Below are 19,418 nucleotides of genomic sequence, written 5' to 3'. Positions count from 1 at the left end.
CTAAATTTTTTAAAAGTTCAACTTGTAGGGCGCCTGGGTGGCTCAGTTGGTTATGCGACTGCCTTCTTCTCAGGTCATGGTCCCAGGGTCCTGGGATCGAGTCCCATATCAGGCTCCCCCTGCTCTGCGGGGAGCCTGCTTCTCCCTCTGCCTCTGCCTGCCACTCGCCCTGCTTGTGCATGCTCTCTCTCCCTCTCTCTATCTCTCTGTCAAATAAATAAATAAAATCTTAAAAAAAAAAAAAGTTCAACTTGTAAAGGGGCACCTGTGTGGCTCAGTCAGTTGAGCATCGGGCTCTTGATTTTGGCTCAGGGGCTCTGTGCTCAGCAGGGAGTCAGCTTGAGAGTCTCTCCCTCTACCCTCCCCCCAATCAGGCACGCTGTCTCTCAAATAAATACATCTTTTAAAAAAAGTTCAACTTGTCAGGTCAGATGTAGATGAACATGTATTGAAATAAAGGGAAGACAAATATGTATTGGACAGTCATAGGACAGCTGTTGCATGGACAAACAAACAAGCATTTAAAATTCCATTATCTACACTTGTTGACTTCAAGTCAACCAGAGAAGCAAAGCAGAAAGATTAAGGTATTCTAGAATGTTCTTTTTTCATCTAAAAGAGTATGTGCATAATTCTTAAATACATTCTCAAATAAGTCTAAAATCTAATGATTTTTTTTCTTTTTTAGTTTATGAGGACTTCAGTTTTCCTAGACAGTCTGGTTGACTGATTGAACAAAACAAAGTATATTTATGAAAAGTATATACAATATCTTATAAATATAAATAATTTATATATATAAAAATTAATATTTAATCAAGAAGTAAATATTCTATTTAATGCTGTCTGAGGCAGACATTTTTAGTTTGAATGCATGTGAGATCATATGTGTAAATAATTCAATTGAAAAATAGTAAACTATGGGAAAGGAAGTTTACTGTGGTTGCAACAATATGACTTTCCAGGATTGTATGTTTGAGGATAAGAATTAATAAACAAAATGCAGCATGATGATTAGATAATTAGGCTTCAATTCCATATAAATGACCTCATTTTAATTATGCATCCTTTCAACCTTGTGCCGTGTGAATTTTATAGTAATATGTGAATTTTAGAAATAATGCCATTTAAAATTTTAAGCCAAGAAAAGCAACTTATTTTTTCTTAAACTATTAAAACTATTTTTCCTGGTTATGTCACTAAGAAGTAAATCTGCCAGATTCTTTCCCTTAAAAAATTTCATTTTCCAAATCAAGCATCAGAAACCACACACAAGAAATTACAGGTCAAAAAAAAAATCTTTCCAGGAAGGAACCCAAAAAGTAACTTTGGATTAATGGCAACTCATTTATTCTTTCTTAATTTTTCAAAATTTAGTCAGCACTTTTTAAAATGTACCAAATAAAATAATATTGAATCTCACAAAATGACATGTACTAAGAATAAATTAGGTTATGGCATATTATCAACTAATGGAATGTATTTGATAGTCATAGCTGGAAAATGTTAGGCTATGACAACAAATAAAATCCAATAAGAAGGGAAGAAAAGTTTCTATCCCTGGAACCAATGGGCCTTGAAAACAGGATTAGAAGAATTGCATCTTTATAAAAAGAAATGTGCTGTTGTTAATGGTTTCTGAATTTGAATGTTGGATTGACTTAATAAAAGCTGATGTGCACAATTAGAGTTGGCAGCTATAAGCAAAAGACTGTGAGTATATTGAAGTTCAAGGAAAAAGTGTGTCATTCTGTTTTCAGGGAACCTGAGCAAATTTTGTACCTTAGGGCCAATAGATTTTAGTTCTTACTAGAACAGCAGAGTCAAAGTTGTTACTGCCCAGGAAGGAATGATGTTTAGGAAATCAAGTCTAACAAGAACAAAAAATGGTATAACAGAAATGTAAATGTATGTGTGCAAAAGTAAAGCTTTAAGATTTTGGACAATAAATTTTATTTTTTTCCCTGGACGATAAATTTTAAAGTACACTCATGACCTCAAAAATTAGAGAAATATAGGTTAAAACATACTTTAGGAAACTTAAACGTGAATACTGGAAGCTGGGTCTATTTCTTTTAACCCATTGATGAAAATAAAAGCAAATAAAAATGTCCTCCAGTAGCTGAGACTATTGACTTTTTAGGAAAAAAAAAGTCTAGAAATTAATACATGTATGTAGCTCCTAGATTGATTGAAGTACTTAAACAAAAAAATCCTAAGAGTAATAATGCAAAATAAAAACTATAGATGGATATTTTTCTGATTAGGGAATGCCATTCTAAGCAATATAAATAAAGGCAGAAAAGATATTTATAAAGCAGCTTGAAAAATACAGCCCCATAAAAAATTAAAAGATGAATGACAAAAAAGCAATTGCTTTTATATATAACAAAGGAATGACATTCGTTACCTATTAACAGTCTCTCATTTATTTATGTGTAGAAAAGGAATATTCCAATATAAAAACACATAAGGAATTTAGAATATAATATTCAAATAAGAAGACATACAAGTGACCAATAAGCACATTAAAATGTTTAACCTCACGTAAGTAAAAATTAAAATGAAAAATTCAATTTTTGCCTACAACTTAATTACTCAGGGGTGGGAGAATGTTTAAAAACTTAGCTTTCTTTCTTGTCTTTCTTTCCTTCTTCCTTTCTTCCTTTCTTCCTTTAGTAGGCTCTACACCCAACATGGCATTTGAACTCACAACTGCAAGATCAAGAGGCACAGGCTCTACAGATGGAGCCAGCCAGGTGCCCCCAAAACTTAGCATTCTTATGTATAGCTAGTACTTATTGCTTTTAGCTTAAAATAACCTTTATTTGTATATACTCTTGTTCATATAGCTTATATCTATTTTTGTTCATTCTCTTTGCAGATCTGTACTCATCTAGAAGTTGACATGTGGTCACACTGGAGTCTGAGTTTATTCCTCACCTAGATCATGATGATTTTATAGTTGAAAGCTTGTCTTCAAAGAAGGCCTCTTGTCCTTTTTAGAGTCTCTAACTCTACAATCTTACCTGTTTTTTTCCCTTGGAATTTAAAAAATCTGCTTTCTTAAAGAATAAATCAATTTTCTTTTCTTCTTGGTGAACTAAACAAGTTCATTTCTTTTTTATCTCCCATGAAGATATCAGTAAGATAGGCAACATTTTATCACACACCCAGGTTTTAGATTTTTGGCAGATGTCTATATGGTTGACATCTTCATTAGGACCTTCTTTTTCTTTCTTTCTTTTTTTTTTTTTTTTTAAAGATTTTATTTATTTATTTGCCAGGGAGAGAGAGAGAGAGTGCGCACAGCAGGGGAAGCAGCAGGCAGGGGGAGAGGAAGAAGCAGGCTCTCTGCTGAACAGGGAGCCCCATGCGGGGCTCCATCCCAGGACCCTAGGATCATGACCTGAGCTGAAGGCAGATGCTTAACTGACTGAGCCACCCAGGTGCCCCTTATTTTTCTGTTGTACCAGTTTTGTCACATAATCCTTATTTAACCTGATCTTACAGACTATAATTTATGAACGCTCTTAAACAAACAACAGCATAAAATGTTTTTATCATATATATTAATAATTTATCATCCATCCATCATCATCTTTATCCTTATGCTTACAACTTCCAGTGTTCAATTATATAAAAAGAAGGACATCCTGGGACCATACTTTCTCTTTCCAATTTCTCATTTCCACATTGGTATATAATTTCTCTGATCCTCAGTTTCTTAGACTGAAAAATGGTTGTTCTAGAGGATAGGACCCTTTCAGCTATAGAATTGCATTATCTTTTCCAATCACTTCTCTTTCTCTGTTGCCCATTTCATCTGAACAAAGCACATAGTGCTTCCAGACTGACTCCCATTCAAATCAGATTCTTCTTTTTCTTCTTCTTCTTTTTTTTTTAGATTTTATTTATTTGAGAGAGAGAGCAAGAGAGAGTGAGGGAGCATGAGTGGGGGGAAGGGCAGAAGCAGGCTCCCGCTGCACTGAGCAGGGAGCCCGAAGCAAGGCTCCATCTGAGGACCCTGGGATCGTGACCCGAGCCGAAGGCAGATGCTTAACTGACTGAGCCATCCAGGCGCCCTCAAATCAGATTATTCTTAATCCTCTTTCTGATAATTAATTATGAATTAGTGGACACTCCCAATATTATGCATCTGTTTTTGTCATTCATGCTCTTCTTCAAAGTATCTGCTTTTAATTATCTGAGCAATTTTCTTTACCTTCAACTTTTAACTTAAGGTCTTTTACATTTGTTGGGGGGCACCTGGGTGGCTCAGTCATTAAGCGTCTGCCTTCGGCTCAGGTAGTGATCCTAGGGTCCTGGGATCGAGCCCCATGTTGGGCTCCCTGCTCCGTGGGAAGCCTGTTTCTCCCTCTCCCGCTCCCCCTGCTTGTGTTCCCTCTCTCACTGTGTCTCTCTGTCAAATAAATAAATAAAATCTTTATAAAAAAAAAGGTCTTTTACATTTGTTGTATAGTACTCTGTTTCTCAAAGTGTGTTCTGTGGAACACTAGCTATGTGAATGTTAAGATATGCTACATGGTAAAAACAACAATAACAGCAACAAATGAGGAGGGATTCTAAGGTCAAGAATGTCTAGAAAGTATTGGGTTAAGTGAAATAAAACTTGTAGGACTTCTCAGTGCCTTTATATGCTAATTTATACTGAGAATTTAAGTGCTAATTTAATTTATAAGCTATAACAAAAAATGAAATTTATGCAGTTATTTTCAAAATTATTTCAATATACAGCTCTCTTTTAGAGAATATCCTACAGAATTAGCATTTATCTTTGGAAATTGTTATAAACACCTCCATATGCTTCTGCACATCCAACTCACTTTTACATGGAGTCTTCGTTAGGGTATTGAACCTTCTTTCTAAGATAGGTTGCCCACAATTAAAAAAAAAAATGAAATCCTGGGCACCTGGGTGACTCAGTCGTTAAGTGTCTGCCTTCGGCTCAGGTCACGATCCCAGGGTCCTGGGATTGAGTCCCACATTGGGCTCCCTGCTCAGCAGGAAGCCTGCTTCTCCCTCTCCCACTCCCCTTGCTTGTGTTCCTGCTCTTGCTATCTCTGTCTCTGTCAAATAAATAAATAAAATCTAAAAAAAAAAAAAAATCCTATTTCATGAATATAATTTGTATAAATAGCTATTCACTTTCTATTTCCTCTTTTCCAAAGTTCACACATCCAGAAGGCATTAAAACGACTGAATTCTTTAAAACCTTTCACATGTTCTATGTGTAATTTTGAAGATACTGGAGATACCCATCAGATTTCCTTCAAGTATTATCTGTTGTTCATTCTCTTATCATTCAGCAAAAATGGGTAGTAGTTCACAAATGGTCAGATCTCAGGTGCCTGCCACAAAAATTGTAATAACCAACTCTTTGGGAATTTTCTGCTTCTTATAGGGAGCTCCTGTGGTTTGAGTTTTTTTTTTTTTCTTCTTGTTTCTCCTTATTCATTCTTTTTCATTCAGTAATTTATCAACTTCTTAAAAGTAATTTTAATTCTTCAGGGCTGCCTTAGAATTTTCTCCCCTGCCCCTGTTTCCTTCTCAGTGATTTCCAGCACCCCACAAGAATCTTTCATACTGAGAAACCAGAATATAAGAAGCAGCTATTTACATAGCTTACTTTCCTCCTAAGTAGGGCATCTAAGCCCTGTAAGTTGCACGTAACTGATGAATGCCTGAAGCCTTCCCTCTGTAGATTTCTCATCTAACAGCTCTACACTAATGATTTCCAAATGTGTTTTTGGCCCTATTGTCTTTCCTAAACTCTGGGGTCAAGTATTCAGTTGTAGTTGTTATCTCCAGGTTGAATATCTGGTGGCATCTCAAACTCCACATGGTAAAGCAGAAATCTTATTTCTCTCAAAACTTGCTTCCTCCCTATCTTCTCTGTTTCAATCCAGCACCGCCAATAGGCTAATTGCTAAGAAACTCATGAGTCTGCCAGGAATCCCCTTTTCTCTCTCCCTATAAACCTCATTCATCAGCAAGACCTTTAGTTCTACTCCCAGAGTAGAGCCTGCATCTTCCTATTTCTTAATATCTCTACTACAACTGTAGTTGTCCAAACCACAAATGTCTCTAGACTGGACAACAGCAAGTCTCCTACCTGGTGTTTCTGCTTCGATTCTTTTCTCTTATACATAGTAGCCAGAGTGTGATTTTAAAAAATGCTAATTAAATCTTACTCTCTGGTTTAAAAAACCTTTCAGTGTTTTGGCAGTGCAGCATAATAAAAACTCTTAACTATGGTTTTCAAGACCCTTTGTGATCTGGCTTCTACCAGCTATCTGACCTCATTTCACACACTTTTCTTGTGCCTTGAAAATGCCAAGTACATTCTTTGTTACACTCTTTATGTTAACTGGTCCCTATGCCTCGAGTGTAATTAACCCGGATCTTCTTAAGGCTGGCCCTTTTCCATTATCTAGGCTTTGGCTCAAGTGTAAAGGCAGTGAAACTTCCCTCATCCCTAGTTCAAAGCAGTGTTCCTTTCTCTACTATCCTCCCCACAAGTCATTCTTATTACTACTGCATCATTTTTATTCATTGCAATTATGATTGTCAGAAATAATCTTAGTTGTTTTCCTTTTTTTCTTTCCTTTTTAAATGTGATTTGTTATGGCAGGGACCTAGTCTGTCTTCACTGCTGCACGCCTGGTGCCCGTATAGTGCCTGACACAGAGAAGGCCTCAATACTTTGTTGTGTTACCTATTAAACATGAATGTCTTCAGCTAAACTAACTTTTTGTAAGTACCTTGTAAACTGACAAGGAAACTTTTTTTCTGGTAATAGAAAGTTGGGGGAATACTTTATCCAAACTTTAAAAGAAAATGAAACACGTGTTCTGACATTAAAAAAACAAAAAACAAAACACAACTGCCTAGAGAATTCAGAACAGCATTGTATCAAGAATAAACCCACCATTCTCCTACTTTAGCTGAATCTGGCGTATTAGAAAAATTATACTCTACCATGGATGAAGAGAACTACTTCATGAGTAAGAAGGCAGGGAAAATGCCAGTCTATCCAGGTAGACCTTATCACACCATCAGATCCAGAGAGAATAAATTTAAATCTCTTCTAGAGCAGCGAATGACAGTGTCATTGGAGACCTTCAAGGCTCCGTTGCTAAGCCTGAGAACAGGGGTCTAACAGGAAGCTAACTTTTGATGTCCTGTCCTGGGTCAGAAGCAGAGATCAAGACATACATACATACATATATACATAGAACAAAACGGAATAAAATACAACTTAAATACAAAAGAAAACGTACATACTGATTTGCTCGAGTAGGTGGTATGCGCACTTGTGCAGCGTAAGGGGAAGGACTGGAGAAGTGGGCTACATAATTTGCCCAGCCCACTGCAAAATGAAAAATTATTAAGAATTCCAAGATGGTGAGAGGCAGCAAAGCATTGTGGCAGAGCGTTACACCCAGCAGGGCCCTTCTGAGGTCAGGGCCCTGTGCACGTGCACAGTCACACCCCTGAAGCCCATCCTGGGGGGGAGGATAAGATTAGAATTCGTCTCCGCAGACTGGGAAGCACCCATCCCCCTACCCCTGTCAAGACAACAACAGCAACAACGAAAAGCAACTACCAGAACTGGAGCAGATAGTGCCCAACCTTGATGGTGGTGCTAGTGATGGTGGTGGCGCTGGGTGAGGCTGGGAGCACCAGTCCTACAAAGCAGACTTTAGAATGATGGGAGAGGAAAAAAACCAGGGTGTCTGAGGCTCCAGAAGTAAAGGTGTCAGATAGAGAATAAGATAAAGGGAAAGAGGCCACAGCAGACCTTCCTCCTGTCTTTATGTAGACAATGCCTGCTCTTTAAAGAGACCATCTCCTCAGTTCGGCCACTTGTGTAAGTCTGGTGCCTTGGGAGCCGCGGTGGAGTAGGTGGAGTTGAGTATCGGGGTGTGTCAGACACAAAAAAGGTAGAGACAGGTTTAAATACATTTCCGTGGACAGGCTTCCTACCCTCTCTGGCAAGAAACCCGAGGGCTCCCAGAAGGAGGCGGGCTGTAATTGGATTTCCGAGGACCCTCTATTTTCATCCTCCCTTGAAGCTTCGAAGGTAAGACCCACGGAAAACCGCAGGGCTCGGCGTCCTTTGGTCCATCACAGGTCACCCCACTGGTAGAAGTGCGTTGTCCTCGGGCATTTGGAACTGGTGGCGGGGACTGGGGACAGGGAAGCTGGCGGCGCTAGGAAGCGGGTCGGAGGAGATGCGCCCCGTCCCCTCCGTCTGCGGCCGGGCACCCCGGCCAGCGGAGACCGGAGTCCGGACGGAGAGGGATGGACCACGCCCGCGGAGGCGGCCTCCAGCCCCGCCGCTCAGTCCTGCCCGGGCTCGGGGAGGCTCAGGCCCCGGGAACCCAGGGCAGAGGGGGCGGCGACCGGGCACCCTGCGGCTACTGCGGCCGCGCGGCCGCGGCTCTTGCGGCTCCGGCGCCCGCCGGATGGTGTCTCCGCAGTGCCCGCCTCCAAGCTCCCCTTCCCCGCCCCTCGCGCCCCCTTCCCCGCCCCCGCCCGGCGCCCGGCGCCGGGCGGCCCGGCTGCGCTGACCCGCCGCCCCGGCCCTCGAAGCGCGCCGCGGCGGCTGCTCCACGGCGGCGGCAGCGCCTCCCCCGAGCGGCGCCCGCGCTCCCGGCGGCGCAGTCCTCCCGCCTCAGCCATTTTCCCTCCCCCATTCCCCTCCCGATCCTCATCCTCTCGCCCTCCCCCCGCGCGGGGACTTTTCCGGAAAGTTTTTATTTTCCGCCTCGGCTCTCGGAGAAAGAAGCTCCCGGCTCCGCGGCAGCAAAACTTTTCGGCTGCCGCTTCGCCGGCCCCCGCCCTCGGTTGTCCGACCCCGCGGCCCTTGGCGCGCCCCGCCGAGCGATGAGCGCCCCTCCGGTCCTGCGGCCGCCCAGCCCGCTGCTGCCCGTGGCGGCGGCGGCAGCGGCGGCCGCCGCCGCGCTCGTCCCGGGGTCCGGGCCGGGGCCCGCGCCGTTCCTGGCTCCCGTCGCGGCTCCGGCCGGGGGCATCTCGTTCCATCTGCAGATCGGCCTGAGCCGCGAGCCCGTGCTGCTGCTGCAGGACTCGTCCGGGGACTACAGCCTGGCGCACGTCCGCGAGATGGCTTGCTCCATCGTCGACCAGAAGGTAAGGCGCCGTACAGGGGGCGCTGCCCGTCCGGTCGCCCCTCGCCGCGCCAACTTTCCGGCTCCGGGGGCTCGGCCGGGAGCCAGCCTCGCCGGCGCTCTGGAAGGGTCTGGCACCGGCCAGGGTTGGACGCCGGCATCTGAGACACTGTATTCCCTGTTGTCCGGTTCTCCCCTTGCCTCGTCTTCTTGCATTCCCGCTTTCTCTGCAGTCCGCATCCTCCTCACCCATTTCCATTCCTCTCAGGACGTTTCCAGGTATGTTGCTTCCCCATTTCTCTTAGCGCCTCTCCCTCCTCTTAAGACTTCGCGGCTCCCCCCCCCTTTCTTCCCTCTGGACCCTGGACCGGCACGTTCCTGGCGCCAGATTCCTCCTTCCCATACCAGAGCTCCCCCCGCCTCCCCTCCCGGGACACGCTCAACACGATTTCAGCACCACTCCCTTCCTCTTCAGGCCCCTCTCCCAGCTCAGACTGATGCTGAGGAGTTCCTGGAATGATCTAGAGATGAGGAATTTCTCACCTGTCAAATAAGCTTTTAAGAGGGGATGATTGACTCAGCCAGCTGTGAAAACAACTGACCAGATCACAACCACTCACCTCCTGGTAGTTTTTTAGTCCTACCCTTGTGTGAACGTGAAAGCAAATTTTTCAACCCTGAGGCACTGATAGTGGGGCATTGAAGTGGAGGCACAGACATATAAAAGGTGGGGGCACTCCCAGGAGCACCCCAAGGCTGGCTGTGCCCTTAAGTTTGAGGCTGTGGGACTCTGGACAGTAGTTACAAAAGGCAGGTTGGAAAAAGGGCCGTTATCCTGGGCCAGCCCACCCAGGGAGGAGACTCACCCTCCCCACCACTGTTTATAGTGCAATTCTGAATTTCAGGGTGTTTCTGTAGCCATCTAGAGTGATGTTGCATGGAAAGGGGTGATAAGAGTGTGAAGGAGAGGGGGCCATGGCGCCAGGCTTCTCAGTATAAACAGGCAGGGTTTAGGGGGTGGGGACAGGAGTCTCTAAAGGTGCTGAATTTCAGCCCTGGAGGACTGGCTAGTACTTGCCTTATAAAGGTCACTTGAATAATCATGAATGTTTTCTTTAAAGTATTTGGAACAGAGTTTGCTAAATCCGAGCGTTGTTAATTGTGGCATCAAGCACAGGGATTTTAGAAAAAGCCCCAGGGAAAAAATCAGTAATCTAAGAAGTTTGTAAAAGTTCTGGATGCTAGACTAAGGCAACAGTGGTGTCAAGAATTTTTGGTTATTCAATGTAGTGACATTTTATATTGCATATCACTCAATCTTTTTCAACTTGCACGTAAATGACAAATTCTGTCTAATTCTAGTATAAGTCCCGTCCTGTGCCTCCTCATCAATATTATGGAATATTAGTTGCAGGTGAACAGGAGTACTCTGCTCAGCACTGAAAGCCTTCCCTTAGTGGAAGTTGTAGTCTACAACAGTCTTCATTAGGGTGCAAACCAGTGGATTTAAGAGCATTACTGGATAAGCATAAAAACAATGTATAATGAAATTTCTGAAAAAGCTAATGCAATTGTACAGAATTTTCATTTACCTAAAGTTAAAATAAGTGGTAGAGTCATGGGGAATATTCAGATTAAGTCAGATTAATATGGATGGACTGTTTTGACCAGCTTTAACACACACACACACACACACACACCCACCCCTTGATGGAGTTTAGGATGGAGAGAAACATTAATGGTTCAAGAGGTTTGGGGATTTGGGATTTTGAATGGAGAGTGAATTCCAGTTGTCTCAGTAGCTACCAAGAAGGGGGTTATATGGAGGGAAGGATATGAGTGCAAAGGGAGCGAGACTCCAAACACCTATGGATTGCAGCAGGCCTGAGCATAGTGACCAGGGTATTTAGAGAAAATATAACTGAAAAGGCCTTAAAATTAAAATGAACTCAAATTAGTAGAAGCCTCAGTAATCTTCCACATAGAGATATCAAACCAAGGATATCTGAAAGATGTATTTGCTGTGTGGAAGATGTTTTAGAATGCCAAAAATGTTATGGTAGAAAGAAAACTGGAATTCAGTCATGGGCTACTTGAGACCTGAGCCAACACTCTGGGGAGAGACCTGGAAAGGTACCGGAAAGGGAAAATCGTCAGCCTTGGTGGCTGATTTATAAGGGGAACCTCTTCCTTTTGTATTTACTCTTGTAGCTCTTCTCTTGCTGAAAGAAGAGTTTGAGAAGTCAAATGGCTTGGGATAGCCAAGGTAAAGAACTCCCTTGTACTTTTTTTTTTTTTTTTTTAAGGTTATGGCATAGAGTTCGATTTAGAGATATGGATTTGAGGGTTATTTATATACAGAATACTGTAAGTAAATATTTACTGGATGGTGGGTCTGGACAGAAAAATTTCCATCTATCTGTCTTCTGTCATCTGTCTTGAGATACATTATTACCCGAGGCAGAAACAAGATTAAGAGGGCTGACTATCCATCACAGGATAGCAGGGATCACTCTGCTTTGTGACAATGGAAATGGCAGACAGGGTCAGTGCTGAATTAAGGAAATGGGAGGAGATCCTTTGTCCCTTATTTCAGGTTCTTTTTAAGTACTGGCTGAAGATAACCATGATAGGAGGGAAAAAGAGAGAGGGAGGGAGGGAAATGAATGTTTTAGGTTGGAACTGAGAGTTTGAAGTCGTTTACAATTTATAATGTAGTCCTGGAGTCATGTTGGGCTTACAGCAGAAGGGTCTCCTGATTTTCTGAGCCCTCTACATTCATTGTTTTTGTTTTTGTTTTTTTTTAAGATTTTATTTATTTATTTGAGACAGAGAGAAAGCACAAGCAGGGAGGAGGGTCAGAGGGAGAGGGAGAAACAGACTCCTTGCTGTGCAGGGAGCCCGATGAGGGGCTCGATCCCAGGACCCTGAGATCATGACCTGAGCTGAAGGTAGACACTTAACTGACCGACTCAGCCACCCGGGCGCCCCTCTACATTCATTGTTTCATTAACTTTTTGAAAAGGGGTTTCATAGGATTTGAGAATTCTCCAAGTACTCACACTAAAAGAAATCAGAGTAGCTTAAATCTTTGGAATTATTAGCTGACAATTCAATTTATTTCCTCAACATTCATGGGCCATTTCTTGTGGGGTGGGCGACTGAGGTGTATAGGGCTGTATAAGAGAGATCCTGTCTCTGAGAAACTCATCTTCAAGTTATTACTGTTGTTATTTAGAATTTAGAGTATAGTTTTTCTTTGATTATGTAGGTTTGGAAAGTATGGCAGACATTTGATTGTACTTGAAAAATTTTAATGGTAATTCAGCATTTTAAGGTAAATGTAGTCCAAGTATGTACTGAATTATATGGCTAAAGAATTATTTCTTTTATCTTTTAGTTTAGGTCAAAATCTAGTCTGGCTCTTCTGTATGTAACAATGTTTAAATATACAAGAGTTATTCCTTCTTTTTTGGAAGTATTAGCCTAAGGTTTTACTTATGCTTATTTCTTTACTTTGCAAGCATATAACCTTGAAGGCTGGTTGTATATAAAGACATACATTTTGTTAGTATACATGATTATTGTTTTCTGGAAGGTAAAAAAATAACAGTAATGGACTTCCCTTTGAAACACTGTTACTTTTTACTATCAAAGGAACCTTGAATGTACAGACTAAGAAGGAATTGTTTTGAGGCAAGGAACAGTATTCCAAAGGACAAATTAGTTTGGTTTTATAGTACATTGTCTATCTACACACGCACACACACACACACACACACACACACACACTTTATTTAAACAAGCAGTATTAATTTAGGGATGTGAGTTGCAACTAATATGACTATCTGTCCATTCATTTTGGTTGTTATCTTATTAGAAAGATGACTCATATTTCCCTTTTGAATTTACTAAAATGAACTAAGAACATCAGTAAGACTCTTGGCATATAGTTTCAGTTTACACAGTCATGTATCTGACCAGAGAAACTAAAGAGTGAGATTTTATAGAAGATAGCTCACTAAAGGAATAACAAAGGTTAGTGCCTTGGTTTGAGAGCAGCTTTGGTATGCTTATAATTGTTTCACTTTCTTAATTGTAAATTGTTCTCTTAACAGTTGTAGTGTCATTTTTGCCTTTATTGTAATTTTAGCTACTCTCTTTCTACAGATTAAGCTGGAAATAATTAACTGCTTGATCAGCTCAACATATGAGGAACAACAAAATCCTTTTAAGCTAATGATGGTGTTTGGGTCTTAAAATGTATACTTTTTATTCAGATTTTATATTTGTCATTATTATAGGTCATTTGATTTCTGATTTAATGATGAAGTACAGAAGTTGTCATTTCATTAAGTGATTCTTAACATAATTCAATAGTGTATGTTTAAAATTATAATTTCAAGCTTAGTAGTATAATAGGAATATATTTTGATATATATGTAATGCTTATGTACTATATATGTGCAGTTTTTACATATATACATAGTAGTTTATTATCTAAGTATATAAGTGTGTTTTGGAATATAGTTTTAAAAGCCCACTTTGGGGGCGCCTGGGTGGCTCAGTCCTTAAGCATCTGCCTTCGACTCTGGTCATGATCCCAGGGTCCTGGAATCGAGCCCCGCATCGGGCTCCCTGCTCAGCAGGAGGCCTGCTTCTCCCTCTCCTACTCCCCCTGCTTGTGTACCCTCTCTCGCTCTGTCTCTCTCTCTGTCAAATAAATAAATAAAATCTTCAAAAAAAAAAAGCCCACTTTGTCATGAATAGCCTCCAGATGCTGAAATATTGTTTTATATTGTTGTATTGTAGCCTGCAAGAAGTGGGGCCTCATTATATAGCTCATAATCCAAAGAGAAACTTTGCTTTATATTTTCTGCCACTGCACAGAACTGAAAAACTTATCATTCTTTCTTTCTTTTTTTTTTTTTTTTAAAGATTTTATTTATTTATTTGACAGAGAGAGACACAGCGAGAGAGGGAACACAAGCAGGGGGAGTGGGAGAGGGAGAAGCAGGCTTCCCGCTGAGCAGGGAGCCTGATGCGGGGCTCGATCCCAGGACCCTGGGATCATGACCTGAGCCCAATGCAGATGCTTAACCACTGAGCCACCCAGGTGCCCCAGAAAACCTTTTCTTATAGAGGTATGCTATTTGACAGTTCTCACAAGAAGAATATTCCTTTTTAGAAAAAATTTTATTTAAGTAGTCTCTATCCCAATGTGGGGCTCGAACTCACAAACCCGAGATTGTGGGTCATATGTCCGTCCTTCTGACTGAGCCAGCCAGGCACCCCACAAGGAGAATTCTCTAGAATATTCTATATTCTAGAAAGTATTCTAGAGAACATTCTAAGAATTAGATGATTGGCTGTTTTGACAAATATAGAAATTAATTTGGGCCTTTAGATCCAGGATTGAGATAAATTTGAAAGAATTTTCTGTGAAATCTATAGTATGAGTGTATGTGGGAGTGGGGGTTGGAGGGTAGGTAGGGCTGGAAAATTTTTAATAAAGTTTGAAAATTTGCCCCATACTTGGTAACTGTGTTGGTCCGTATCAATAGACTCCTTCACAGCTATTAAGGGAGATTTAAAACTTATTTAGCAGTTATTATCCCTTTTTTTTTTTTTTTTTGGTGAGGTGATTGTATATAGGCCTTCATCAGTTTATGCATGAATAACTTTATTGACCCTACTGGACAGTACAAACAAATTTGTAAGCCTGTGAATGTGTGGTTGTGACTTATCTAAGGTTACTTTGAACATTAAGGATATATATATATAAAGGATTAAATATACTGCCTGGCAAATAGCTGTATAGTAAATAGCATTATTGATATTCCAAGGCTTTACAAACTGGCATACTGTCTTGTTAGCAAAAGAAATGTGTACTTTATTTTATTCTTATATCAACATTTGAATAAAATTGTAGTATTAAAAAGCAATATGACTTTAAGGCCTGTAAGGCCTAGCTAATATGTTTTCTCTGTTGTCTATAATACGGCAAATCTTAGGAGTAGTTGTTTGAAACTGCTTCTCAAATTTCCACCTCTCAGAATTCCTCAAGGAGTAATTTGATTATTGCTAAATGCAAAACACATATGATAAAAGTACAGCACATCTTCAGTGCTTTTTATTATTTTTGACAAGAAGTTGATTTAATTCTTTTTCAGTTGCAAGTGTAATTTCAATGATATTTCATTTGATAAAAAAGGGAAATAAAATAGGTAAGGGTATGGTATTTGGCAACATAATGATTCTCAAATCTGGTCCTGAAGACCAAAATCAAAAGTTCCTTTGCAAGTCTGCCCTTGATACGAGGAGGAAGGCACTTGGAAATGACTTTGGGAGATCATATTTTGCTATTATACTAGCATCTAGGGGTTGTTTGCTCAGTTGTTCCATCTGATGAATAACTCATATAACATAGTTGTTCACACACATGCTGAAGTGTGATATTGGGATGAGAGGCAGTTTTACTGGGAAACAACTGAGTTAGCCGTTTCGCTGAGCCAATCACAAATCTTTTTCAGATCTTTTCACTAATTACCCCTTACCTCTTATTAAAGTCCATGCCCCATTATAAAACCTTTAAACAACCACAATCAGTAAGTATCCATCCATCTTTTAAAGAAGAGTAGAAGAGATAATTACATGAAACGTGTTTGTGATTTAGACTGGAATCACTGAAGAAGCTCTCAAGCTGTACCAAGAAACTAGTATGATCAGGATAGCAGGGCTGGACCCAGATTATATTAGAGGTGTATAAAATGCAGTTCATAGGAATTGATCATAACATGAGAGTTCTTTGTTTCATTTTTATATTTGTTTGCTTTGCTTTGGACATAACTAATATTTTTGACTTCTGACCTTCTAGAGTCACCTTGATTCATCTGAAAGATCTAAGCTCAAATGTGGAAGTAGAGGTTAAAAAAAGAGGGGGGAGTATTTTTAAAGATTGTGCTTAACTTTTAATTTCCTCAGCATTATTCTAGAGAGGCTTTGAAAATGAGATTTCAGTTTCTTAAAACTTTTCTTAATGTTGGAATATGTTAGAACACAAAAGAACAAGATAAAAGTGCATCAGTTTTTCTGTATTGATAGAAATTAGATACAGAGAAAATGGTTATTTTGCTCACATGTATTCAAAATTTTTTTCCATCTACAAGAATATGTGAAGTTTCCCCCAGGAATTTCTTTGATACTGTCAACCAAGTCTTTTTGTACCATTCAAAACCAATAATGACAGCACCACTTGAAGCTACTTGGCAGCAGGGAAACCCACATTTGGCCGTCTCTTACTCTGTCTTTCTAGTCTCACACAGAAAAGAGATAATTAAATAAAGCTTTTGATTACCTGACCACTATAGCCATTATGGAATATCGCATATTTTAGATAGTCAGAAAGGTAGAATTGGTATAAAAACACCACATGTTAAGACACAATTTTGCCTGTCAAAATTTATAGTTTCCTGTATAGAAGTTTCTTCCAAAGTTGCAAAAAGGTTTTATTTGGCTAAAGCTAGACGGTTGATACAGCAGCTTAGCAATGTTGGCAGATATGAAGATTAGATTTTTAAATATGCAATCATGTAGGAATTTTGTTCAACTTATTTTGGTGAAAGGGGGAAAAATATGTACCCTTCACTGGTTCATTGGCTTTTATTCTGACTAAGCCACTCACTGATTGACGAGGAATTTGTTGAATTTATTGCTTGTTTTTAGGCATAATTTAAAAAAAAATTCTGATTTCTACTCTCCCTAATTGTCAGCAGCTACTTTTTTCACATATGTATCATCAAATAAATAAAAAATATGAATGTGACAATGAAAATATTGAACAAAAGATATCATTGTGCCTAATAAATGGTATTATTGATAATCTAAGGTCTATAGAATAGTACATTGTCTTATTAATAAAAGAAACATAGTTTTTATTAGCAGGAAACTTTTCTAACTTTGGTAAAAAATGTTATATGTAACTTTTGTTTGTTCAGATTGTTGGAGAAATGCCATACTTTGAGCAACTGAAGCTTGCTTCAGTATACAAGTTTTGTTACAAAAATAATACACTTAAGATCCAATGAAAAGAGTATTAAATATGCAAAATAAAGATATGCGTCTCTTTCCTTTTTCATAAACAATGAGATAAAAAGAATCAATATAATCAAAGCCTGATTTGATAAGATGTGTCATAGACAAAAACATAATTTGCACATCAAATAAGACAATTTATTCAAATGTGAAATCCATATACCACTAAATAATTTTGCTTTTTGTCTATTTTTCATAAATGTTTTAAGTTGACTTTAAATATTTTTTGCTGGAAATTTATTCAGCTTGATTTATGTTGATGTAAATTTCAGATTTTCTTAAGAAGCAGAATATTTTCCAGGAATCATTAGTAAAGATTAAACCAATAGGTTTAAGTGTTAATAAAGATTTTTAAACTGTCAGTGTTGAAAATGCCAAAAAATCAAACCTTTTCCTAGGTTGTCTAAATAAGTCATACTAACGATATAATAACTAGTGGATAATTATGGAACTGTCACTAGATTTGAAGGGATAACCATAGCCAGAGTAGAGACACCAGGGATTCAGTTCTAGTTCAGGTGCTTGCATTAAGTTCCAGAGAATTAATTGATTGAATTAGGCCAGGTCAAATATTTATTCATGACACTGTGTCTCAACATTTTCATCAATTAAACATGAACATTTTTTCCCCTATTTTTTTAACTCCTTAGATTTTGAGAAACAGCGGTAGGCTCGTGGTCAGGCAGGGCTCCTGAGGTGGGACTAGGAGTTCTTATAATACCTCAGATTGGCTCCATCCATCTCAAAGTTCTCGGGATATCATGGCCAACCTTCAGGGAGGGACATTCGTAAGGGCTCCAGGGCATCTGGTATAGGGAATGGGAAGAATTTGAAGACACCTAAGGGTGATTTCTTTATCAAAGAAAACAGATTATTAGGGTGGGACAGGAAAATATTTCTCATTTTACGGAAAAGTCATCTCCTGGCCATGAGGAACCGTCTGTAGAGTCTTTGCACTCAGTGTCTTTGAAAGGTTTCGTGTGCATTCTGGATATGGAAAGCTGCAACTCAGAACGTATGTGACTTACAGAGTTATAATTATTTAGAGACTGGTTAGTCCAGTCAGACCCTCAGAACAGTAACAGTAGGGCTCGAGGCCCCTTGACCAAAAGCAGTGGTCTAGGTTGAACAGCTGTAGCTTTTGCTCTGGTCAAAAGCTGGAGAGTCAGGAAAATGGTGGGATTGGAGGGGTGGCAGTTAAGGTCTGGTATCACTGGTGACCTGAGCAGGCTACTGTAGGCGAGGCTTTTGGGATTATGAGACTAGTGACACCAGAGGGCAGAAGAGGACAGTGAAGCTCTGACCTCCTGTGGCCTGAGTTAGCGAGCAGGGCCCCACCACGTGACTCATGGATAGTAGTGGGGGGAGGTCTAGAGGTGGCTTTTTACAAGCTGAGCAGTTCTCCTTGGACGTTTTCACAGTGTCGCAAATGAGAGGTTCAAGGAGCAACTCCACGATGACTTGATAGGAGAGTTTTAGGAAAAGCTTGTCCCGGGAGCATTGGGTCATGCTCTGTAAGGTTCTGGACCTCATGGTAACAATGGCCGGCAGAGGGAAGCCTCCAGGAACAAAACCTTCCTGGCATGTACTCTGTGTGCCTGCCTGTATCTTGGCTTCTTTTCATTTGTCATCTCTGATTTTCACAGTAGCCCTTTGTGATAGACATTCTCTCTCCACTTTAAGGGTAAGGAACCTGAGGGTGTTAAATTGTTTACCCCATTCCACATGGCTACTAAGTAGAAAGCAAACCCCCCAGTATCTGATTCACTTCACTATAGCTATTCCTAAGAACAGAGGGGGTTGGGCTGGCCATAGATCTGAACAGAGAGTTTGGTTATCAGAGTATGGGAGAGGGGGAAATGTTAAATTTCCTATTGTGTTAGCCAAAATTTACTTAAAGGCACTTAAGCTTTGACAGTGTATTATTTATGTGTGTGTTTAAGTGATTTCTTAGTCTGGAAGGGTTCCCTCGTCTGGAATTCACATCCCACTTCATGGTCAGCTAAATGTGCAGTCACTCTGGTGGCCACCACAACAACGCTTCTCTTACTGAGCAAGATCCTGCCCCCCTCTCCCCCCAAGTACTGATAAATAATGTAAGGAACATTAAAGATGGACTCTCCCTGGGAATATTAGGGCCATTACAGATAGCTGATTGCCCAAAGTATT

The 19,418-nt window shown here is 40.4% G+C and overlaps 1 protein-coding gene across 4 annotated transcripts in view; it reads left to right on the top strand.

Moving 5' to 3' along the window:
• Positions 1-8,579: 8,579 nt before the first annotated feature.
• Positions 8,580-19,418, top strand: part of PRKD1 (protein kinase D1) — a 318,122-nt gene continuing 307,283 nt past the window's right edge. For 3 of the 4 annotated variants that reach the window (XM_025869149.2, XM_073895013.1, XM_073895012.1), the window contains exon 1: positions 8,580-9,177. In XM_025869149.2, the coding sequence (XP_025724934.2) occupies positions 8,914-9,177 (264 nt within the window). In that variant the 5' untranslated portion in view covers positions 8,580-8,913. The remainder of the gene's footprint in view (positions 9,178-19,418) is intronic. The other variant, XM_073895014.1, reaches the window with a different exon arrangement.

Source organism: Callorhinus ursinus, unplaced genomic scaffold, assembly GCF_003265705.2.
Source record: "Callorhinus ursinus isolate GAN/ISIS: 27379988/994484 unplaced genomic scaffold, GSC_fseal_2.0 scaffold8, whole genome shotgun sequence".
Taxonomy (NCBI): domain Eukaryota; kingdom Metazoa; phylum Chordata; class Mammalia; order Carnivora; family Otariidae; genus Callorhinus; species Callorhinus ursinus.
This window is presented reverse-complemented; position numbering and strand designations above follow the sequence as displayed.